The sequence below is a fragment of the Pleurodeles waltl genome, chromosome 8, assembly GCF_031143425.1.
Source record: "Pleurodeles waltl isolate 20211129_DDA chromosome 8, aPleWal1.hap1.20221129, whole genome shotgun sequence".
Taxonomy (NCBI): Eukaryota; Metazoa; Chordata; class Amphibia; order Caudata; family Salamandridae; genus Pleurodeles; species Pleurodeles waltl.
This window is the reverse complement of record NC_090447.1, coordinates 509,708,383-509,733,914: the sequence shown is the minus strand read 5'-3', so window position 1 is coordinate 509,733,914 and position 25,532 is coordinate 509,708,383. Positions and strand designations below refer to the sequence as shown.

The window sequence follows — 25,532 nt, the reverse complement described above, 5'->3', positions numbered from 1 at the left end:
CTAGGTTCTGGGGAGCACCTAAATACTCGATTTAGGGGTGTGTTTAGGTCTGGGGGGGTTAGTAGCCAATGGCTACTAGCCCTGAGGGTGGCTACACCCTCTTTGTGCCTCCTCCCTGAGGGGAGGGGGGCACATCCCTAATCCTATTGGGGTAATCCTCCATCTGCAAGATGGAGGATTTCTAAAAGTCAGAGTCACCTCAGCTCAGGACACATTAGGGGCTGTCCTGACTGGCCAGTGACGACTCCTTGTTTTTCTCATTATCTCTCTTGGACTTGCCGCCAAAAGTGGGGGCTGTGTCCAGGGGTGGGCACCTCCACTAGCTGGAGTGCCCTGGGGCATTGTAACACGAAGCCTGAGCCTTTGAGGCTCACTGCTAGGTGTTACAGTTCCTGCAGGGGGGAGGTGTGAAGCATCTCCACCCAGAGCAGGCTTTTGTTTCTGTCCCCAGAGAGCACAAAGGCCCTCACCACATGGGGTCAGAAACTCGTCTCTCAGCAGCAGGCCGGCACAGACCAGTCAGTCCTGCACTGAACAATTGGGTAAAATACAGGGGGCATCTCTAAGATGCCCTCTGTGTGCATTTTTTAATAAGTCCAACACTGGCATCAGTGTGGGTTTATTATTCTGAGAAGTTTGATACCAAACTTCCCAGTATTCAGTGTAGCCATTATGGTGCTGTGGAGTTCGTTTTTGGCAGACTCCCAGACCCTATACTCTTATGGCTACCCTGCACTTACAATGTCTAAGGTTTTGCTTAGACACTGTAGGGGCATAGTGCTCATGCACCTATGCCCTCACCTGTGGTATAATGCACCCTGCCTTAGGGCTGTAAGGCCTGCTAGAGGGGTGACTTACCTATGCCACAGGCAGTGTGAGGTTCGCATGGCACCCTGAGGGGAGTGGCATGTCGACTTAGTTATTTTCTCCCCACCAGCACACACAAGCTGGCAAGCAGTGTGTCTGTGCTGAGTGAGGGGTCCCTAGGGTGGCATAAGACATGCTGCAGCCCTTAGAGACCTTACCTGGCATCAGGGCCCTTGGTACCAGTTACAAGGGACTTACCTGGTTGCCAGGGTTGTGCCAATTGTGGAGACAATGGTACATTTTAGGTGAAAGAACACTGGTGCTGGGGCCTGGTTAGCAGGGTCCCAGCACACTTCTCAGTCAAGTCAGCATCAGTATCAGGCAAAAAGTGGGGGGTAATTGCAACAGGGAGCCATTTCCTTACAGATGTCTACTGGGTAAGTAACATTTTCCAATCGATGACGGGTGACTGTAGATACACATGCTTTGCATAGACTATAAAGCAGTCCTCTCACAGTAAACGGTGCTAGCTTGTAGAAGCTGGAGCAGTTTGAAAACGTGTCCTGAGCACTGCCTGGCCAACATTTGCTTGTTGACTAGCTACAACATCTACACAATAATGCTTAGTGAGTGTGTGTGTGGTGTAGACAAAGTAGCAGCTTTACAAATATCTGCTATTGAAAAGTGTCCTAAAAGCCAAAGAAGTACCTTTTTTTCCTGCTGGAATGCGCTCGGAGCTGCAGGCAATTGTCTTTAACTTTAAGATAACAAGTTTGAATACACTTGACTATCCATGTAGCTTTCCAATTTTTGTAGATTGGATTAACTTCGTGAGGCACTGAAAAAGCTACAAAAAGTTGTTTGGTTTTGGTAAAACTTTTAGTCCTAAAAAAACTTTTAGTCCTATCAGTATAATACATAAGAGGTCTTTTGACATCTAGTGTGCGCAGAGATCTTTCAGCAGCTGAGTCTGCTTGTGGGAGGAAGACCGGTAACTCAACTGATTGGTTAATGTGAAATGGCGAGACCACTTTTGGTAGAAATTTAGGATTTATCCAAAGGACTACTCTATCTTTATGTACTTGGAAAAAAGGCTCTTGTAAAGTGAAAGCTTACACGTCCTAGGGAAGTGATAGCCACTAAAAAGGCAACTTTCGATCAACGAAACTGCAAAGAGCAGGAGTGCATGGGTTCAAACAGTGGACCCATGCGACTAGTAAGGACAACATTAAGGTTCCATACTGGAGATGAAGGAACCCTAGGTGGAACAACCCTCTCAAGACCTTCCATAAATGCTTTGATTACAGGAATTCTGAACAAAGAAATATGTTGTCTGTTTTTGAGGTAAGCAACTATAGCTGCTAAATAAAGTCTAATAGATGAGTATGCAAAATCTGTCTTCTGTAAATGTAGCAGATAACAATGTATTGTACTGATGCCTTGAGTGGATCAATGTGTTTAGGTTGGCAGTAGCATACAAAACATTTCCATTTTGCAGCATAGTTGTAGGTTTATGTGCCTCTCTAAGAATGTCCATAAATTCAGAGGGGAGTTGTAAATATCCAAATTCTATGACTTCGGGAGCTATATTGCAACATTGAGTGTTTTGGATTCTGGATGTCTGATTTGACCTTGCTTTTGAGTCAAAAGGTCTGGTCGGTTGGGAAGTTTCTGGTGGGGAACCAAACACAGATCCAATAGTGTTGTGTACCAAAGGCTGACGTGCCCATGTGGGAGCTACAAGGATCATGGTGAGTGATGTTTGTCTCAGTTTGCGAACCAGAAATGGAATGATTGGGAGAGGTGGAAAAGTGTAAGCAAATATTCCTGACCACTTCATCTGTAGAGTATTGCCCGTGGACTGAGGGTGTGGAGATCTGGATGCAAAGTTTTGGCATTTTGAGTTTTCTGCAGTGGCAAAGAGATCCATTTCTGGTACTCCTCACAGGTGAATTTATTGGTGAAGTACTTGTGGATGAAGTTCCCATTTGTGGTCTGGTTGATGCATCCTGCTTAGTAGGTCTGCAAACTGATTGTCCATTCCTGGGAGACATTCTGCCAGTAACTGAATGTGATCGTGAATTACCCATTTCCAAATTGTCTGAGCAAGAAGGGGCAATTGAGAGGAGTACGTCCCCCCCCCCCCTTGTTTTTGCAGATAATCCACGGTTGTAATGTTGTCTGTACGGACTAGAACCACTTTGTGGGAGAGTGGTGGCAGAAATGCTTTGAGCACTAGAAAGACTGATACTAACTGCAAATAGTTGATGTGATAATTTTTTTTATGGGATCCCACCTGCATTGTATTGTAAAGGCGGTTGAGATGAGCTCCCCAAATGCCTATGATGCATCTGTAGTGAGAGTGATCTGAGGCACAGGGTCTTGAAAGGACCCACCCTTGGAGAGGCTGATGGGATTTCACCATTGCAGAGAACGGCGAGTCTGGTGGTTCAACAACACTAGACCCTGTGATTGAGACCACTGATGTGATACACTGCTGTAAGGGACACATGTGTAGTCTGGCATGAGATATGATGGCAATGCATGAAGCCATCATTCCTAATAGCTGCATCACTACTCACTGTGTATGTGTGGTTCTCATGTAACTGAGACAGAAGAGTTTGAAAGGCTTGAATGCAAGCTGGGTTTGGATATGCCAGCCCTGAGTGATAGTGAGAATTGCTCCAAGATAAGGCTATATCTGTGAGGGTTGGTAATGGGATTTGAGAAAGTTGATTGTAAATCCCAGTGTGTGTAAAAGATTTATTGAGTATGATTCTGGCATTGTTGGATAGTATTTGCCTTGATGAGCCTGTCGTCCAGGCTTGGGAAGACGTGAATATGTTGTTTTTCTGAGGAATGTGGCAACTACCGCTACACATTTTGTGAAAACTTTGGGAGCAGTTTTTACTTGGAATGGTAAAACCTTGAATTGACAGTGTTTTCCCACAATGACAAATCTGAGGTATTTGCGATGTGCTAGATGAACGGGAATGTGAAAATATGCGTCTTTCAGATCTAAAGCTGCCATGAAGTCACCTTCCTGTCGTCAGGGAATGACATCCTGGAGATAGACCATTTGGAAATGCTCTAAGAGAATGCATAGATTGAGAATATACTCCTAGCCCTTTCTGTGACAGGGGAACAGGCTCTATAGCACCCTTTGAGAAGAAAGGATTAAATGTCATCTCTCAAGAGAGTAAGATGTGCGTGTGAAAGTTTGAGAGTGTGAGGGGGAATATTTGGTGGAGTGGAGAGGAGTTCTAGACAGTAACCATGTTGGATGAAAGATAGAACCCACTGATCCATGGTGATATTGTGCCATTGTTGATAGAACTGCCTTAATCTTCCCCCTATGGGAGGTGTGTGAGCCAGAGGAATGTGCAAGTAGCCACTCTTGTGTATCTGGGGCAGATCCTCTAGAGGTAGACGCCTTTCCTTTGCCTTTGTTTGCACCTCTGTGTGAACCTCTAAAGGAACCTGTGAAAGAAATGGTGCCTTGCCTTGTATGTGAGGTGGAAGGCTCATTAGATGAGGATTTAAAGCCTCCCCTGAATTGTGGGCGAGGACAATTACTCCTTTGTGGTATAGTGAGTAAGCCCCTAATGGCCTTTGCTGTTTCTGAATCTTTTTTTCAGTTTTCTATAGTGGCATCGACCCCCTCCCAAACAAATGATGTTTGTCAAAAGGCACAGTAAAAACTGCCTTTTGTATTTCAGACTCGAAACTTGAACATCTGAGCCAAGCATGCCTCCTGATAATAACGCTGACATTTATGCCACGTTTAGCTGTGTCCACTGCATCACTGGCACACCTACTAGCATTACTGGAAACAGTTTTTCCTTCAGAAACTATTTGTTGTCCCCTTTTACGATGTTCTTCAGGGAGATACTGAAGATTTTCTATCTTGTCCCAGTGATCTCTACCGTACTGTGCTAAAAGTGCCTGGGAATGAGCAATATGCCAATGATTGGCTGCATGTGCAACCACCCATTTTCCTGCTGCATCTTGTTTTTCCTTTCTTTGTCAGGGGGAGGTACATTTCATGTTAACAGACTATTGGTACTTATATGTGCAACACTTACAACAATAGAATCCGTGGGAAATTGTGCTCTAATGTCTGTAGGAGCCACCTTATATATATTTTGTTAACCCTTGGTGTAATAACTCTGGATCTGACAGGCTCCTTAAAAATGTCTGTAGCATGTCTGAGCACACCTGGTAGCATGGGAAGAAACTGACTCTCTCGGTGGTAGTCAGTGTGTCAAAAAGAAAGCCTTCAATTGGGTCAGAATGTATTTGCAGATTATGATCTGTAGCTGCCCTTGCTATGACCAGCTGATATGAATTTGCGTCTTCAGGAGGTGAAGGATGTGTAGGGTATAAATCAGGGTCACTTGGAAGTATGGGATCTGTATCTTAGAAGTCCCATGGTTCTATGTCCTTTGGAATATCGCTGAAGACATCTCCCTGAGCTGTTGGTGAACCTTGTGCAGAGAATGGAGGCTCCATAATAGGTGGATGAGATTGTGGAGGTGGTAAGAGGAAGCACAAGAGATTGTGGAGGTGGTAAGAGAAAGCACAAGAAATTGTGGAGGAACTGGAGACTTGACTTTGTCTCTAGAATCCTTTTTAGGTGGAGGAACAGTGTCAAAGGTTTCTTGGAAAGTAAGTTTCTTGGAACTGGAGGAGAGGCAATAATTCATCTTGTTCCCGTTTGACTATGGAGCTGTCGAAGTTGAGCATCCATTATTTCTAGTATTGGCCACATGGTTAATGCTACTTGCAAAGGAAGACTGGAGTCTTGGGATTGCGGAATTTTCAGTTTTTAAGTTTTCGGAGCACAAGTCTTGGGTCACCCGGAAGTATTCGGCTCTGAAGCAGATGTAGATGGTTTCTTGCTAGGAGCTGCAACACTCGGGTTGAAGCTTCGACTAGATCCAGAGGCTGGTTGCGCAGGTATCAAGCCAGAGGTCGATGCCGAAGACATTTTTAGTCTTGGCTATTTTTGGTGCAGAGCCGAAGGTGGGGCATCCAAATTGAATTTTTGAATGCGACCATGACCCGAAGGCAGCGGTGGACTATCAACCTGTTAGTGGGGCTTTTTTAAAGTCTTTACGTGGGTGCTTGGGGTTGATGTACTCACAGGTTGCATCGAAGTAAGAGGCTGAATTTTGATGTCCAACTGAACATCCAACTCCTGATCCTCTGAGAAGAAAGCCTCTTCTTGTTGGATCTCTTGTTGCGCATGCTCTTCTCCGAATATATCAGGGGTGTCGTACAGTGTCTTCGATTACATCTTTAGTCTCGGAGGGTCTTTTTGGAACGAAAAGAGCAAAAGGCATCGCAGGTTTCTTCTTTGTGGTCTGGGGACAAGCAGAGGTTACACAGGTGATGGTCGGTTTGTGGGAATTTCGAATGGCATCAAAGGCAAAATCGAAATTAGTGTGTTCCTCGACACCTTGTGGATGAATAGGCCCGAGGCGTGCGTTGGCGCCCCGAAGGGCAGCTTACCGCCCCCCAACGTTCGAATTCGGGTTGACTGCATTAGATGGTGAAAACACTATTGAAATACAATATGGTTGCTGAAAGGAAAACAGAAAAGAAGAGTTCGGAATAAACAGAGGCAGGGAATACCAGAGCGAGAGCAATACACGTCCGAACCAGACAGCGGAGAGAAAACAATCTAATAAAGGATTTTATGCCCATGCGCAATAACACCGAGAGGAGTCACTCGATCTTTTGACTCAAAGATTCTTCGAACAACAACAATTTGCAACACTCTGAGCCCAACATTAGATGGCAGACTTATGCAAAGCATGTGTATCTACAGCCACACGTCAAACAGACTGCTTTAACAAAATGCCAATAAGCATATGTTTAAAAAATATCTATGCCAAAAATGACAATGCAAGTTGATAGGTCTACTTTTATGCAAACCAGAATGATCCCTCACTTGACTTCTCTACGGCTATATACATAAATGAAAAAATATATATATTTGTAATCTCAAAAACAAAAAACAGAATGCTGAATACTCATATGTGACCTAATATTATTAAACTCTGAAAGACAAAACTGTAAACTACACCCCACCCTCTGTAACTTTGGTGAAGCACAGATTGTCAATACACTGCAGCAGTCCAACCTAGCAAAAAGGACACAACAACCCAATAATTATAAATAAAAATAAAAAATAAAAATAAAAAAATATATATATATATATATATATATCACATACACATATACCTTCAGTATGTGTACAACACAAGAACACCACTCCAAGCTGGTACGCAAGGCTCCTTTCTTCTCTGTATTAAGACAGTGATTCACTGCCTCTTCCAGCCTTTTATCTGACCGGTACAGTTCTACTAGTCTGATGTTCACATAGACGTCATCTGGTCGGGCATACAGCTCAGACTGAATCAAGTCAAATAGTTGGTTCCATCCGACATCACCTTTAATATTCAGCAACTTCTCCTAATTAATAATAAAAAAAGAAGTTATGAACCAAGGCGTTTCTACTCAGCTTTTAGCAGCTAAAGAAAATGATACTTTATCATATACATCAAATTAATTTCATAATGCTACATAACAAATATTTATTTTAGCCAATTTGGACATGAAAGTGATGGTCTGCAACGCACAATGTTAATTTCCATAGACATAATTAAAATAAATCAATCATTTGTTAGTTTTACGTTTGCTGTATATAAAAAAAAACAAGCATTTGCAATGCAATAGGTCTTGCATTTGCGTAAGTTAGAGCTACTGACGTAAATGCATAACTGATCTTTTCTTGCCACATAAATTTGTCAACACTGCTACATAATTTGGTCCTGCCACATAATTCTAGTGGCCCTGCATATAACTAAAGCACTTCCATTTACCTTCCTTATCTATCTGCAGCAAACAAATAAAACTATTAGTATCATTTATATTATTATTAATTTGGGGCCCCTACCTAGTGTTGGGACCAAGAGATGACCTAGACAGAAAGGGCACGTCGTGCTGACCGTTTTGATGGTGGCCCCATTGTTCTAGGACTACCAGATAGCGAGTTATGGGCAAAAATGTTATAAAAGGAATGCCCAGCAAAGCATTCTGTGTGTTTGAAAGAGCAGCAAATAATGTAGTACCTTGACTCTAATGCTCAGAACACCACATAGAGGCCACCACAATAAAATTTGCATTTGTAGGAAACATGGTCACATAACCATATAAGTAAGGCCCAAGAGGGCATAACCACCTGAAAAGAGAATGGCAGAATGTAACGCAATGTAGCCATATATTTATCTCCAGAAGCCGTAATGCATTACACATTTTCAGACCTACTATATTAATATTACAAACAAGACCCTTAAAACACAAACTACTCCCAGCTGTAAAACCAAGGTTTCAGCCATTATAGAGCTTAGAAAGACACTCAATGGTGGGAGGGGTTATTATTTTTGCACCCCCCTCAACCTACTGCAGGGACCCAGAGATGACAGACAAAGTGTGTTGTGCTGAACGTTTTGATGGTGGTACCATTGTCCTAGGACCACCACACAGTGAGTTATGGGCAAAAATGTTTTGTAAAAGGAATGTCCCACAAAGCATTATGGGGTAAATATCAGAGTGCTGCGAATATTGTAGTATCTTGACTGTAATGCTCAGAACAGCCCCTAGAGGACATCATAATAAAAATAGCATTTGAAAAAAGCATGGTCATGTAACCATATTGGGCCAGATGTAGCAAACCATTTGCGAGTCGCAAACGTGGGTTTGCTATGCAGAAATGCATTTTGCGAGTCGTTACCGACTCGCAATATGCATTTCCGACTCGCAAATAGGAAGGGGTGTTCCCTTCCTATTTGCGAGTCGCAGTGGGATGCAATACCATTTGCGACCGCGTACGCGGTCGCAAATGGCATCGCAGTTACCATCCACTTCAAGTGGATGGTAACCCACTCGCAAATTGGAAGGGGTCCCCATGGGACCCCTTCCAGTTTGTGACTGGACCCAAAAATATTTTTTCAGGGCAGGGAGTGGTCCAAGGGACCACTCCCTGCCCTGAAAAAATACCGAAACTAAAGGTTTCGGTTTTTTTTTTTAAGTGCAGCTCGTTTTCCTGCAAGGAAAACGGGCTACACTTAAAAAAAAAAAAAACTGCTGTATTAGCAAGCAGTCACGAACATGGAGGTCTGCTGACGACAGCAGGCCTCCATGTTTGCGAGTGCCTCTACTCGCTATGGGGCTGCAATTTGCGACCCACCTCATGAATATTCATGAGGTGGGTCATTGCGACCCCATAGCGAGTCGCAGTCGGTGTCTGAGACACCATACTGCATACCAAATTGCGAGTTGCAATTTGCGAGTCGGATGGACTCGCAAATTGCAACTCGCAATTTGGTTTGTTGCTACATCTGGCCCATTGTCAGCCCCTAGAGTGCATAACCACATGAACAGAGAAGTAATGCAGTGTAACCATATATTTAGCCACTAAAGGGCATAATGCCTTACACATTTACAGGCCTAGCGGGCCTACTGCAATCATATTAAAAACAATACCATTAAAAACACAAACTACTCTCAGCCATAAAACAAAAGTTCCAGCCATGATCGCTTAAAAAGACACTGAATGGTGGGAGAGGTTACAATTGTACCCCCTCAACCTAGAGTGGGGCCCCAGATACGACCTAGACAGAGTGTGTCGTGCTGAACAGTTTGGTGGTGGTCCTATTGTCGTAGAGTTTTGTGCCAAAATGTTTTGTAAAAGAAATGCCCTGCAAAGCATTATGGGCCAAGTGCAGGGAATAGAGTGGTATAGGCTCTCTCGCTGTCCATGAAAAGCCGGATTCTGTTTAAAATGCACCATTTTGTATATTTTTCAACTGCTAAACTTGTAGATAAGTGGTACTCATGTAAAGCACTCCTCCAATCCAGTTTGAGCTATATGAAACTTCACGTATATAAGGGGTACTCATGCAAGCGCTCCTCCGATCGATTTCGCACTATATGAAACTTCAAAAAAATAAATACAAAAATAAAAAAGAACCCGCCTCCAGCTTGCAGCCTTTGGGTGCAGACACCATAAAAAAGCAGCATGCCCAAAAACAAGGAAGCGCAAAGCAGAGAGGCAAAAGAAAAAAAGTAGCATGCCACACTAAGGTATATGGCAGATCGTGCAATAATCCACTGTAAGACCTGGCATCTTTTGACCCGTTTCTCCAGTCATTTTGCCTTCTGACCGCCTGTTTTTGTGATATGCTGGACTCTGTTTTTGCTGGTTTATTGTCTCTGCGCACTTTACAGTTGCTAAGCAGTGCTAAAGTGCACGTGCTCTATATGTAAATTGTATTGGTGTGTACATTATTCGCATATCTGATTTACTAATAAGTCCCTAGTAAAGTGAACTATGTATGCTCAGAGCCTATAAATAAAATGCTACTAGTGGCCTTGCGTCACTGATTGTACCACCCACTTGAGTAGCCCTGTAAACACGTCGCAGATATGCCAATTCAGTGTCTGTGCGTGCAGTCTTGCACTGCCAATTCGATCTGGCAAGTGTACCCACTTGCCAGGCCTAAACCTCCAGTTTTACTACATGTAAGGAACCCCTGAGGTAGGCCCTTGGTAGCACTATGGGCAGGGTGCAGTGTATGTTAAAGGTAGGACATGTACTAATGTGTTTTACATGTCCGGACAGTGACGGTGCCAAATTAGGTCTTAACTGTTGCAAGGCCTCTCTCTCTCTCACAGGTTAACAGGGGAACTGGCTTAACTGTGAGCAGATAGAGATATGGAGTTTGGGGTCTCTGAACTCACAATTCAAGAATACATCTTTGGGTAAAGTTGTTTTTTAGACCTTCAGTTTGAAAATGCTACTTTTAGAAAGTGTCTCACTTAAAAATGTTCCTAGAGGAATTGTTTAGATATAGTATGTATACACATGATCAAGTCTTCAATTGATGAATTGGGTTGCCCTCAAGTGTGTTTACTTTTAGAAAGTGGGTATTTTCTTGCTTAAACCTTTCTGTGCCTCTGCCTGCTTGTGTATTCCACGTCAGCATCAGACTGACAGTTGGGCAGTAGTGAATTCTATGTAGACAGTGGCACAAATGGAGCTGGGGTGTAGCCTGCATATCCTGATGAGTCTCCTGGGCTAGAGTGTGGAGGGACGAGCTGACACCTCCACCTGAAAGGGCTGTGCCTGCCCTCACACAATGCAGTCTCAAGCCCCCTCACGTGTGTCTGGGGCCAGGCCTGGTGAAGGCAGGATCTTGTGAACAACAGAGACTTGCCACTGAAGTTTGTCAACTTCAAAAGGCAGAAATGAATAAGTAGTAGACCCACAGACTTTTAGAACACTTCCGGATCAAGTATAACCTCTGCCAAGGAGAAGAGCTGAAGAAGGAGTACTGCCCCTTTGCTGTGTGTGCTTTGCTGGGTTGGCCTGCAGTTGCTGCTTCTGCCTTAATGAGGACAAAAAACAAGACTTTGCTGTGTATCATGCTTGTGAAGTTTCTCCAAGGGCTTGGAGTAGAGCTTGCCTGTTGATGGAAGTATGAGGGACATCAAAGACTTCAGTTTCATCTGCCTACAACACTGCAAACTGTGTGTTTTGTGCTGCAACAGAAGAAAAACCACTGCAAAACCACCATTGACGCCGCTGACTACATCGGAACCTGATGACGTCACACGGAGCAGTGTCCCACGTTGCACTGCAACCCTGGTCTCACCAACAACGCCACCTGACGCGGTCATCGAGCCGCTGCTTGCACCGTGACCTGTGGGTCCTGCACTCTGCATCGCCTTGCTCACACTTGGCATCCCCGCTGAAGCCGTTCCACGCTGACACCGATGTTGCTGCCTGCACCGTGGGCTGAGGACTCTGCTCGTGAAGTACACAACACACCACAGCCCCGGTCCACCGACGACAGCATCATCAACTCCAGTGTCGACAACAGATGCCACTGTCTGCATTGCGACCCGAGGGTGCCGCACAGTGCATGCCCCGCGCCGGCTTCAGCAACAACGATTCTGCCTGCACCATGACCTGGAGACACCACACATCGCACCACCCCGCTTCACACAGCAGCCCTGGTTTCACCAACTCCGCAGGACGTCAACACCAAGCCGATGCCTGCACCGTGACCTATGGGCACCGCACGCCGCATCATCCTGAATCTGGAATGCGTGTGACTTCAAAGGCCCGACGACCCCCGCACCGAGCTCTGGAACAGACATCTGGCACGTCACAGATGCCGCTCTCCGAATCTCATTGCGAGTATCACAACACCCTGCATTTCCAAGGTACTGTTTTGCGGGTCTTCCACACACCGTAGCAAGCCCACGTCACCACAGCCGGCGTGAACTGTTGGATTTGTTGCTCACCACACCATGATAGCCCCAGATGGAGCTACCAATTTCAAGGAACTATACTTTTAGGTTAATTCTTGCAAAATTCATATCTTTATTATTGTAAGTTGGATTTTTCTCGTTTTGGTTTTGTTTTACACAGATAAATATTGGCTATTTTTCTAAAACTGGTGTGGGGTCCTTCTGCATCGTTTTCACTGTATTCCCGTGGGTTATGCACAAATGCTTTACACATTGCTTCGGAGATAAGTCTGACTGCTTGTGCCAAGCTACCAAGGGGGTGAGCAGGGGTTATCTGAGATGGGTATCTTCCTTATCCTGACTAGAGTGAGGGTCCCTACTTGGACAGGGTGCAAACCGACTGCCAACTAGAGACCCAATTTCTAACATCCTTGTAACAGGGTCAGTCTCCAAGGCAGTAACAAAGCAGCCTCAAGGCTGGACAAACGTGAAGCATTTACCTGCAAAATCAAGTGAATTTGGAAATGCAGGGCAAGGAACGAATGAAAGTGATGGTCGTGAGATGGCCTTGGGTAAAGCCCACGGAAGTAGATTACAACATGTCGAGAGACAGCGCATGCACGCTGACTAAGCTCAACCTAACAAAGTAAAAAGGACGCCATACTAGTAATTGTGGCCCAAAAAATACACACATACAGATATGTATTTGAGGCAACTTATTGGATTAACATGAAAACATTGCAGATATGTACAACCTAGTTGTAAAGCTTTCTTAAAAGCCAACTGTCTAACCACCTATATATAACAAGTTGTGGGAAACGTTACAAGGTTGTTCTTGTTGTGCCTAAAAAATTCTGCAATATGACAAAAAAAATCCAATCAAGAAATGGGTTGAAAACATTTATTTTTGGGTGAAGCAATTTATTGCAATACTATAGTTCAATTTGCTGAATAAGCAGGCAACATGGCAAATACAGGTTTGCAGAAAGATAGCCAGGGCAAGAGAGCCTGCATGTGAAAACATCAAGAAACTTGCTGCTTCAACAGAAATATTCACTAGTTCAGATAATATAAAGATATGGCAAAACCTGATCCATAGAACCACGGCTGAAAAAAAAAAAAAAAAAGCACAAGCAACACCAAGGGTGGACAATGAATCCAGGAGTGGCTTTGGAGGGACAGACTGACCACCTACGAGAGGCCACCCATTCTCAACCAGTGGTAGTTTCTGTAAGTGGTGTTGTGTTGCAGGTAAGACAGGTGTCTAGAAGAGATGGTGCTGAACACTACCCTGTTCATTCACCCCTTCAAAGGTGCCTACTATGGAGCCGCATGCCTCCCTCCCCTTTAAAAACCATTGCGCCGGCCCCTCAGAACCAGGGCCCAACCCGGGGCGTTTCTGTTTTTTTTTTTTTTTTTTTTAATGTTTGCTGCATATCCACAGCACATTCAGTGAACATTTTAACCCCAATACCCACCCCACCAGGCCTGGGGATGGGGGGGGGGGGGGGGGGGGGGGCCAGGTTATCTCACAAGAACACAGGCAGGGAAGGCATGTCTGATCCCACTGATAGGGGAGTAAAAATGGTCCTGCAACCAGAAGCAGGCATTTGTTTCTCTGAATGCGCGCCTGCAAGCAGGCAAACAGGTTGCTTCCACCGGTCAACAGCAAATGCACCATCTGATCCCTTCAAGTGGGTGCAATGTCAGCTGCTGCAGCATGTGGGGAAACAGCTGGGTTCCACGGGCTTCCCCCACAGCCCCCAATATACTGCTTGGTGGGTGCCAAGGTGGTAACTGGGCACGCACCCAGAAAGGAATGAGGCCCCAGAGGATGCAGTCATACAGCATGCAACCACAAGGGGGAAGGTCCCTGGAGTCTCTTAATGCTCAGGAAGGCGGTGCATACACCCTCCCTCCTCCCATATAAGTTAAGCATAGCCCCAGAGATGACATCCCCAGGGCTCATTAGGCCTTGAGGTGGGGTGGGGGGAATAACAGAGATGGTTAGGCATTTGAAAATCCTTGTAGCAAGAAGACAGATTAAAAAAAAAAATTTAAAAAAAAAAACTTAGATTATGTAGCAGATGCCGGGCAGTTATGTACAGGTACCAAACAAGGCACTGAAAAACAGACAGCCAAATGTAGGATTCGTGTCAGATAAAGTGATGTTCACTTTGCACATTACATCTTAGATTTCTTTTGACAGCAGAGCTGTGCTCTTATTTAAAAAAAAAAAAAATACAGACAATATAACCCCTTTCTGGGTGAGGATGTCTACTTCGCCCCCACAAACCAAAGCTATGTTGTGACTTGACAATGTTGGTATAGTGAGATTAACATCCATGTTACCTGTACCCCTGTGGGGAGACTGCCTATTTGCAGTCAGCAGTAAAAGTGAGTTCATTCCCTATAACTTGGAATCTTAACTTTATCATGTATAAGGCACACATAAAGGATGTAACTGGTTTGTATGCGAGTCCCAACGTTAAGAAAGCCAAGCTGCCCAGTACTAAGCAATAATCAAGAACGGCATCATCTGGGTTGAGGAGCTGCACAATCCCCTCTGGACACCAATAATGTGAGTCTGCAACATCAGTGACCGAACCTGTACCAAATATGGTGCCTTCATGCTCTCTTTCCCTAGCACTAGAAAGAGTAGGAAGCAGTTGGCCTTCACATCCATGGAGTGGAGTCCAGTGATGTTAGTTGGAAAAGCTTGCCAGATTCTCGAACCACTCAAATTACCTTTGTAGAGCTTAGGTTTCAGTAAACACCAACATTTATAGCTGAAGCCAGGACCTAACTCTAAACAACATGGGTCTTGTTCAACCAGTGACTGGTGTACCCCTTGGGACTCAAAAATAAAAAGGTAAATGGAGAATAGGAGACACAAAGACACAGGCCTCTAAAGGGAAAATATTCTAGGTCCACCCTAGTGAGTACTGGTCGACTAGTTGATCTGATCCTACCATCAATTATTCAGGACTATCAGATGGGCCTGTAACTGGTATGTGTGCTCGAGGGAGTTGTGACTTTGAACTGTGTCCCTTACTGGACACTGGTGACATGATTTTCGCACCACCAGGACATAAATATCAGGAACACCGAGAGCACCAGGTGCTTTACTAAGTAAGCTCTCCGTATTCTGGGTGGTGGGTTTTTGGGATACATCATTTTTAGAGGTGACACCTTTCATTCTGACTTTGGTACTAGAGTTGTACAATATAGATAAACAATGAACTACAGATTTCAGGTTTTTCATTTAATAACTGGTAAAGATAAACTATAAATCAATAAAATCCATTGGGGGAAAAACATAAATCTAGCATTACACTGGGTATACAAATGTATGTGTGGTGCTACACAACCAGACATGTGGTGCTTCAAACACTAAAAGCAAAAGCACACGTATTGATGAAAAAAATTGTTACTACCACAAATAACAAGATCCTTCACATACTTTCAGTTTGAAAACTGCTGGGCTCCCCGGAAAGAGTTTGGATGCTCTTTCTATCCAATACTGGGTTCTTCCATCATCAACATTCTGGTCGCAAAGTAATTGTGCTATCTTCAAAACAAGGTCCTTCTGAGTAGGATTTAACTCTACTGAACGCTGACAATTTCCCAAAAAGAAAAAGAAAATGGGTTTAGAAATGCTTACATATATAAATTACAAAGATACTCTGTAATTAACGTCAGGCCCTTCCTTTTGTTCAAGCAAGCACTTCAAAATTGTTAGCAACAGTTATATACACAATCACTCAGAGTGATTTCTTTGTGTTGGTTCTATGACTGCAAAGGGTCCCACAATCTATAACAATGACAACCAAAGCAACATTGAAAGGATTGACTACATGTCACAAAATGACAAGTTGGATGATGGCATTCATACAGTTGCAGTGCTGGACAAGAAACTATGATCAGTTAAGTTTACTAAAAATTATTAGTGAGATCCCAAAATTACTCAACACACCTCTGGGTCCCCATCACCATGAAGCTGCTGACAAAATCAGGTGACTGCATTGTCATACCATTAACAATTAAGTGGGTAAGATACAGGTACTTTCAGGCTGCTCAGCAGTATTTATGATTATAATAAAAAACACATCTTGTGCAGCACACCCTGATGAAATAAAGACCAAAACTTCAGCAAGTAAGTAGTGAATCAGTTTAAAGACTGATGACAAACTAGTAGGCGTTTGCATTAGTCTTTTTTTTTTTTAATTCATAAACGTGCATTTAATTTTTACTGCCCCCTGCAAACGGACTTTCCTAAGGTAACATTTACATTTTACTAGTCCTTTCCTACACCACCATGACGTTCCAGTCCCTAGTCTTGACCTACACAGAACTTAGACTGGTCACGGGTACATACATGTTCATAGTCAGCTTTGCTTAGTTCCACAGAGCTGCCATCAAGTTTTGACAACAATTTCTCTTCCTTCCTGAAGCTGAAGGTAGAACTACATAGCTGCACAATTTAGTGGCCCACCTCCCCAGTGATTAAATTAAGTGAGTGGTCAGCTGCTGACCCTCCCCCACTGCCTTCTGAGGGCTGCATAGTGCCACAACCTTCTCCTGGGAATCAAATAATTTTCAACAGGCCTTGAGAAGGAAAGGTTGTAGAGAAGCAAACTGAAAAAATTTGAACGAGTTCCTGATTTTTGTTTTTGCTTTTCAAAATAGTACAGTTAAGGAAAGTGACAACATTCTGCATGAAAGTAGGGCAGGAGAAAGTCTAGGCATTTTGGAAGCTTAAATCTGTTGTGGACCTCTGAATCGATGGGACTAGAAAACTTCACTGTAATAGCACACTCCCATCTGCCAGTCTAAATAAACCTATTCATATATTAAACTCAACTAACTAAAATGGCTGTGCTTTTGCACAGCAGAAAATCAAACATTTTTACCAAGGGCTCAGATAGTTTCCTACCTTGTAGCATCCCACAGCTTTGTGTATGTTATCCTCAATTTCATACAGATGACCGAGGAATTTATGGGCTTTAGGATCCCTTTCTTGTACATTCAGGTAGGTGGAGATGTATCTGGAAACAAAACAAAACACATTTGTACAGATGCCCAGAAAAATAAATGTATATTTTAATAAACCTCATGCACTTTGGCAACAAATAAAAAATGCTCTGACACTTAGCAGACTGAAGGACTGGGCTTCTCTTTCATGTAGTACCACAGAACCAGCAGCTCGTTGCTTCCCAAGCAAAGCAAGAAAAAAAAGTAGCATCTAACTCATTCAGTAGTCAACATCTATTAATATCCTATTACAGTGGTACCTTTACTCATGAGAGGAAGCTGTGTGCCTGGGTTTAATATGCTGTGCATAGACATCCTGTAGAGTATGAAAGCATACAGCTCAAAACCCTCGTAGAACTCGCTATGGTAATTCCTGCTTTCCTGTCAGTGGATTAGCCCCCTTGGACTGTGACCTGGAGACCTGTCAGAGTGTTGCCCTTCTCTGTTCAAGCTCTTCCTAGTGTGTGACCAATCTCTGCCACTGCACAAACTAAACCACCACTCTGCATCCACCTTACATAATTAAAGCACTTTCTTTGCTTACCCAAAACTGTTACACGTACACCCACCTATGTGCGAACACACACTAACAATTAATTTACTTACCTTCGATAACCCTCTTTCTGCTTGAGGCTGTCTAGCCAGAGACTGCTCACCTTTTGTCAGATTGGATCCGAAAACTTTTCAGCGGTACCTCTGAGTACCAGTACAGGGTGTCATGTGGCTTCGCAACGATGCGGGTCTGCTCTGGAAAGGACATGGAGAGCCTAGATATGTGCCAAACCTGCACACTGGCAAATTATTTTTGCAAACGTCAACGCACCCAGATGCAGAGCACCAAAAGCAAATTAGTGTGAGAAATGTGCAGATTCCTAGACTTGGGGTCTTATTAATGCTTAGAGTCCAATCACAGAACAGGGAGGACGGGAGGGTAGGTGAGGAAAACTGTGGCTAAACAGAGTGTCTACCAGAAAGACTGGTACCAAAGCAAACTTGTTCTTCAGACAGAGACTTCTAGCCACAAGATATCCCACCTTCTGAATAGATACCAAAAACGTACCTATTTGGAAGTGGGACTGTGACTGGACTCAACCCAGAAAGTCGTGCAGGACTGAGTGCGTAAAATCCCCCTCTCAGCAAATCTGACTGTCCAGGTAAAAGTTATTTGTGATCTTATAGAGGGACACTCATGTTGTCACCTGGTACATGTTCCTGACAAGGACTCTGCATGCCAACAAAGCAGTAGCAGCTTTGGTGCTGGTAAAATGAGCATGTAGCCCTTCCAGAGGCCACTTTGTATCCAGTGCGTAGCAGATCATAATGTAGAGCATGATCTAGGAGGAGATGGTTCTCTTCTGCACAACCTCACATTTTTTGGTCCAGAGACACCCACAAAAAGTTGTTCGATCACCCAGTGTTCTTTGTTACAATCTGCATTAAAAGCTCAGCACTCTCTTGGGTTGAAGTGATGGAGCCTCTTTTTCCTCTTTAAAGGGGTAAGACAGAGCAGAGAACACAGACAATGTGATGCTCTGACTGACAAGGAATGGGGTCACAACTTTAGACAAGAAAGAAGACTATGTCCTTGAAACCAGCCTGTCTGGGAAGAAGGTGGTGTACGGCAGGTTGACCCAGAGAGCTTGAAGCTCACTAACACACCGTCCCATGCTACATCAACAAGAAACACTGTCTTGAGGGGAGAAGCCACAAGGAGGAGCTCAAAGGGAGTGCACATCAGAAACATAAGGACCAAGTTATGGTCCCACTGAGGCATTATAAAAGGGAGAGAGAGGAAACAAATGTTGTAAACCTTTCAAAACAGTACATAGTAATTAGAGACCTAAACCATTAGGGCTGATACAGCACCTGCAAAAGAGCCAAAAGGTACCCATAATTGTGACCAGAGCAAAGCCTTGCCCAGCTATTGACAAAATAAATAAGACCTCACAAAACTTTGCCTAGAGGGGTCAATCTGCAGTATACCACACTGAACCACAAATTAGATCGACAGGCATATGCACTTTTTGTTGAGGGATGCCTGGCTGCCAAGATTACATTAACTACTTTCAGAGGAAGGCTGAAGTTTTTCCAGCTGTTGCCACTCAATCTTCAAGCAGGAAGGGGGAGACTGAGAAGTCCTGGGTGAAGAACCCAGCCTGGCTGCCCCAAAAGCAGATCCTCCCAGAGGGGCAGCTTGGTCGGAGGACAGATGCTCCAGCCCATGAGTTCTGGATACAATCCCCCTGTTCCCGATCCAGAGCCACTAGAAGGACTTGAGCCTAGCAGGTACTGACCTTCTTGAGAACTTGGGTCAGGAGAGATATCAGTGGGAAGGCATACACAAGTTCCAAATTCCACTGGTGGAGGAACACGTCTCCAAGCAAAAAACGTATTGGAAACCCCAAACAGGCAGAAGTGCTGACATTGCATGTTTTCAACTGTGGTGAACAGATCAAGCCAAGGTTCTACCCAATTGCGGAAGGCAGACTGCATTACATCTGGGTGTAACTGCCAATGTGATCTGCTGGGCGCCAACAGCTAAGCTTGTCTGCCCTGGCATTTAGTGATCCTGTCAGGTGGTTCACCACCAGGAAAATTCAATTTCGAGAGGCGCAGGGCCTCGTAGCACAGAGCTGGGGACCCAGCTTGCTGTAGTGCCACATGATGGTGGTGTTGTCCACATGCAACTATACCAGCCTCAGATTTTATATAAATGGAAGAAAGGCTTTCAACGCCAAGAGAATGGCCTTCAGGTCCAGCGGGTTGATGTAGAGCCTGGATGCCACCAGAGAATAGAGGTCTCTGATCTCAATCTCTCCCAGATGGCCACCCCAACCCAGAAACGATGCATCGGTCACCTCTATGTGGGGAAGGGAGAGTGGTCTTCTGCTGACCCAATCATGGTCCAGTACCACTACTGCAGATGTTTTGCAGTTTCCTCAAAAATCGGAACATGGTCGGAGTGGTTCCCCGAATACTGGCCCACTGAGACTTCAGATCCCACTGCAGAGCCTGCATAAGCCACTTGGCGTGCTTGACTAACAAGATGCAAGAAGCCATCATGTCCCAGCAGCCTCAGAATCAAACTCAGTGAAATTTAGGACCAGCGGTTCCAAACCTGTGGTCTGGGGACCTCTGGGGGTCCATGAACTCTACTCAGTGTGTGCGTGCCTGCTTAGAAAGTTAAATATTAACACATTTACAAAGTATATATACATAAAGAAGCAAAGTGTAAAGTTAAAAATGTTAAAACATTCTGTAAGTGTGAAGAGTTTTTAAACTGGAGGCTAGAAATTAAGCTAGTATCCTCAGAGTGATTAGTGGGAGCAGTGCAAGAGCATCACATGTATAATAGATGTTAGTATGGACAATGAATGGACTACACTCTATTTACAAAAGCTCCAAATTTCCCATTAAACCTTTGATATTTAGTGATTTAAATAAACTGATTTCATCAAGTGTTTATTTGAGGAGTGTCTGTTTTTCTATTTATTTGGTGTTTTGTGGTTCAAATCATGGAAGTGCTTAGGCTGGGGACCCTGGCTTCTAGTAATGATTCAGCGGGTGGTCCACAGAATGTAAACGGTTAAGAATCACTGTCCTAGGATGTTACCCGGGGGAAAGAAAACCGAACTGTGTCCAGAATGGCTTCATGAAGAGGAGCATCTAAAAGAGGAGTGAAGTTTGTGTTCAGCACATTGATAGTGAACACCAAAGATGACAGGTGCTTTGTCGCAGTCTAGAAGTGGTTGCTGACTGCCTGAGGTGAGCCCGCCTTCAACAGCAAGACTTCGAGGCAGGAAAAGACTGCCACCCCTGACCTCCAAAGATGAGTTGCCATCACTGTATCACTTTCGTGAACACCTAAGAGACACTGGTTAGACTGAAGTGGAGCACAGTGAACAGAAAACACTCCTACCCCACCTCGGACTGCAGGTAACATCACTGGGCCTGCAAAACAGTTATATGGAAGAAAGCAACCTGTAGGTCGAACACCACAATCCATTTGCCAGTGACAATGGCAGACTATACCTGGGCCAGAGTCAGTATTTTGAATTTCTCCTTCCAGGAGGAAGGCACTGGGAAGGCCTAAGTCTAAAATAAGACCAAGGCCTCCATCCTTTGATGGTCACCAGAAAGTAGCAGGAATAACAACCACACCCTACTTCTCACACAGGTACCCCCTCGATAGTCCCAGTGGCGTCTTGCAAACTAGCAGTTGACCGGGGCCCAGAGCAAGGTTTTGCCATTGCCCCCAACGAAATGTCTGTAAGGGCCTTGTTAAAAGGTAAGAGGAGCTAGATAGAGGTTTGCCCACAACTGAAGGATTTTCACAAAAACACTGGTCTTGACCTCCAACGTGGACAGCTGGAGGTCAAGAACTTCGGCAGCCCTATATATCACCATGGCATACAAAGCACTCTCCATGGCCAGGCAAGGGGGTGAGGGGAGTGCTGACTCAGGGGTAGCATCAAGGCCACTAGCCTCTTACAACTAGTCTTACCAATTCTCTTGATGTTAAGGCTGGCCAATCACATCACCAGCTTCATAACCGTCATCTCAATCTGTGCCAAACAGGAAATGCATAGTATGTGTTTTCCCTTGTGAAGGCTCAGGTAGAGGAAGTGTTGCCAACTCTGAGTCAGAGGGTACAATAAACACCCAGTCTTCCTGAATCAATGGAGTTGACATCGAATTTACGGGAACTTGCGTGGCACCAGATGAAGATTTGGAACTAGGGTCAGAAGTGGCCCCATGTTGGGCTTAAAGGGTCCAACTAGCACCAAGAGCAAGTGTGTACCCCACCGGTGGTACTCCAGATGGAGGGCCGAACGGGTCCCTGGGACCTGAAGGAATGCCGAAGAGTCCGCAAAGGTCCGAAGAGTCACAGCAAGGCTTAGCAGAACTCTGGTTTGGCATGCGGATGGCTGCTGTTGGGATGGTAAGTCTTCTGCATGTCTCTGGAGCGCGTGCTTTCCCCGCCTTATGGTGATCCACAGGCAAGTCACTTAAAAGTTACTGTATAGTTTCTGGCTCCATACCTCAGTGAGCATGACAAACATGTATGTCCACTGAGGAGCTCTCGGTTAACATGGCCTGAGACCCAGGAGCTTAGCTCTGAGGTCGAGGGGGCCATGCATAGTGCGCCCGTATTTCACAGAGTGGCTACTGCCCTCTCAACCAAGGAGGTGGTAGAATGACAATGGTGGCAGCAATAAATCTATGGTCAGGGATACCTGTATCCTTGTACTGTTTGGGGGGAGCTCTAGCAGCAACCCCCCTGAACAAGTCTGTGCAGTCTTCATTGCCTGTGGTCCTGTTGCCTTTGTCTACCTGGGATGAGTGTTTGAGAGCCAGTAGGTTCCCTAGGGAAGAATGGTGAGGTGAGCCATTGTGTTTAATGTGAGCGGAGGTGTTATGCTTGACATTTCAGCTCCCCCATTGTTCAAGACTGGTCTTCGGTTCTAACAAGCATCTACAGAAGTCAGCTGTGGGCCCGCAGTGTAAAAGCAAGGAAGCTTGCTCACCACGTCTGAAATTGAGTTTTATCTGTGATGGCCAAATTCTGCTGTGAAGGAATTTACCAGCTGTGAAAGAGCAGAAGGCTCAATTAGCAGCCTGAATGCAGAAGAGGACCAGCTGTTTGTGAGGCATCGGCTTGGAAGACCAGGAAATTGCAAACAGCTGCTGAAGATAAGGAAGCCTGCAGCACATCAACAGACAGAGGGAGACAGTGAAGCTCGATTCCACCAATCCTTTGAAGGTGAGGTAACTGTGCCCAGACCTCTCCCCTGTGCTGTTACAGCCTGTGATAGTTACAATCTGTAGGTGGGGAAGAGTGTCCTGTGGTACTGGCCCCCTACCTTTCTCTTTGTCATACATGGGGGTACCATTGTGTCCTGGCACTCTGGCTACCTAATACCCTCCTGCAGCTAGCCAGTGGCTACTGGTCTAGTGGTGGGACTCCAATGAACTGTGCCAAGACACCAGGCACATGTGATCAGATGCCTGACACCACCAGAGCAGTGTCCCTGCCAAGGACAGGAGGGCACTTCTGTTCTTTAGGTGGTGGGTTCTGGGGCTGATCTGGAACGTTAGACTTCACATCATATGCTGACACTACACCATTGCCATACAAAGATTGATATTATGGTTATAGCGAATGAGAGCAACCCTGTGCAATATGGTCTGTAACATGCAAAGTTTATTGTGTGTCTACATGTTAACTGTTTGTATAGTGCTTCGTGTCTAGGTGCTATAATACTGTTTGGGGTCAGAACTCTGGCCCAGGGGGATGTGGAGATGTCTTTTTTTTCACTGTTTACCCTAGTTTTATGTGAAGTATATTTCTCTAATGTGTATTTAAGTACATTTATTTTTAAAAAGGAAAGCACTGACTGGACATTGATCTTATTTGCTGGGAGTACAGTGTACCCTGCATCTCTGAAAGTCTAAACCCACCTCACCTCCTTGAGTAAGCTTTGGACTGCACTGTCTCACTACCCTGAGAGAGCAAGTGCTGGAGAGGGGTACTTGGTTAACCAGTTTTTGGTCCACTAGTGCTGAGGCCCTAGGGCACCAGTGGGGGAAAACTCCAGTTGATGAGATTGAAGCAGGGTAGCCCATGAGTGCCCTGGGGCTCAGAAAACCGGTCCGGACAGCTGCAGAAACCTCAGTTGTGCCGGAACAGCTTGCGGGATAGGCTCAGACAGACAGACTTCAGAAGAAAAATCAAGTAGTATGAAGCTGTCCTAACAGAGTGAGCGTGACAGGAAGGGTCAGTGTCCCACCTGAGATTTCTTGACGACGAATTGCGGGATAGGCTCAGACATCGACAGACTTCAGGAGAAAAATCAAGTAGTATGAAGCGGTCCTAAGAGAGTGCGCGTGACAGGAAGGGTCAGTGTCCCACCTGAGATTTCTTGACGACTAATTGAGATGAAGACCGACCCCTTGAACGACTCCTGTGACATCTGGAATGGGACTGGGATCAAACTTTTGACTTAGAGTGGTCCCGTCGCAGAGTCTTCCAGTACTTGGTGATGTACAGTTTTGGGTTGCGGACTTATGTGGCACTTGGGTTCATCAACAAGCAACTGCTGCAGGCCTTAGAGTCATGACTCAACCCCAGGTATCACAGGAAACCCAGAGGAGGATCCATCACAGACATTTGTTTACAACAGACCCTACAGTCAGCCTCTCCTTTTACTTTTCACGTATTCCTTGTAATTGCGGTTATGCTGGGCAGCAATTGTAAAAGCAAGGGGACAATCAAGTAATGGAAACCATATGCACAAAAGAACATTTCCATTGGAACTGTAGCACCTGGGACGCTATTGCAGATATATGTAGATTGAGCGCTCCAGTTCGGGATGTTATTAACATGGAACTGTGCATTATGGGAATTAGAGTTTGGATATTGAAGTCACATGACTATTTAAAAAAGCACTGGCTTACTCACACCTGCTCTTACTTACCTGTGAACAAGGCATGTTGTTGCCGAAACACGTCAGAATTTTCTGTCTTGCTGCCCAGAAGTGCTATTAAATGCTTGGATTTTAACGTGGACTGGTGCCTGGGTATTTCGTGTTTGGGAGATATTTTCTGTGGGATGCTTCGCCCCAGTAACCCAGGCCGCCATGCAGTGTCTGTGGCCCCCATACGGAGCAGGAGGTGACAATGAGGGTTTAAAACCTGTAGTTTTCGGGCGTGACATTTTCTTTGCACACTGTTTTACAATTCTGAAGAGGTAAAGACAGACTTACAAGAAACAAAGGGGAACACCGGGATTTGCATCTAATGGCTCACAAAGAAAGGAATTGACTCTAGCGTGTTAGAGTGGCACCTATGTAGGCTCTGCACGTCATTTCAGGAGTGGGATGCAGTCAGTGCACAGTGGAGGAGTACCACATAGAGGCATGCTGAAAATGTCCCAGATCCAGTCTGACGGCTAGGGAATATATTTAAAGGGTGAGTAATATGAGGCTAGAAGTCTCTTTAACACATCCATAGCCACCCTTTGCACCCCTTAGGACCCTTATTCTGTTCACCCTCAGCAGCAGTGTGTAGCCAGACACTCACTCTGTGCAATTTTCCTGTATCCCCTTCAGACTTTCCTAGCAGTATATGTCAATTCATCACCACAAATGATTTAGTTCAGCAGCTTTACACAAGGCATTTAGTATGTGTATCATGGAGGCTCCCTGAATGAAGCAGCACAGTGGTTGTTAACCTGTGGTCCAGGAACCTCTGGGGATCAGTAACACCTGCTCAGCAGGCTTGTTACTGCTTAGAAATTTAAATCTTATTAACAAAGAAAAAAAGCATTTATAAATTAAGGCATAATATGTACAGGCGAAACTCTT

At 44.8% G+C, this 25,532-nt stretch overlaps 1 protein-coding gene across 2 annotated transcripts in view; it reads right to left on the bottom strand.

Moving 5' to 3' along the window:
• The window catches only part of LOC138250080 (E3 SUMO-protein ligase RanBP2-like), an 894,326-nt gene that overhangs the window by 800,741 nt on the left and 68,053 nt on the right, over positions 1–25,532 (bottom strand). For both annotated transcript variants that reach the window (XM_069204480.1, XM_069204481.1), the window contains exons 3-5: positions 17,069–17,180; positions 15,596–15,748; positions 7,057–7,287 (exon numbers count right to left, since the gene is read on the bottom strand). In XM_069204480.1, the coding sequence (XP_069060581.1) occupies positions 7,057–7,287; positions 15,596–15,748; positions 17,069–17,180 (496 nt within the window). The remainder of the gene's footprint in view (positions 1–7,056; positions 7,288–15,595; positions 15,749–17,068; positions 17,181–25,532) is intronic.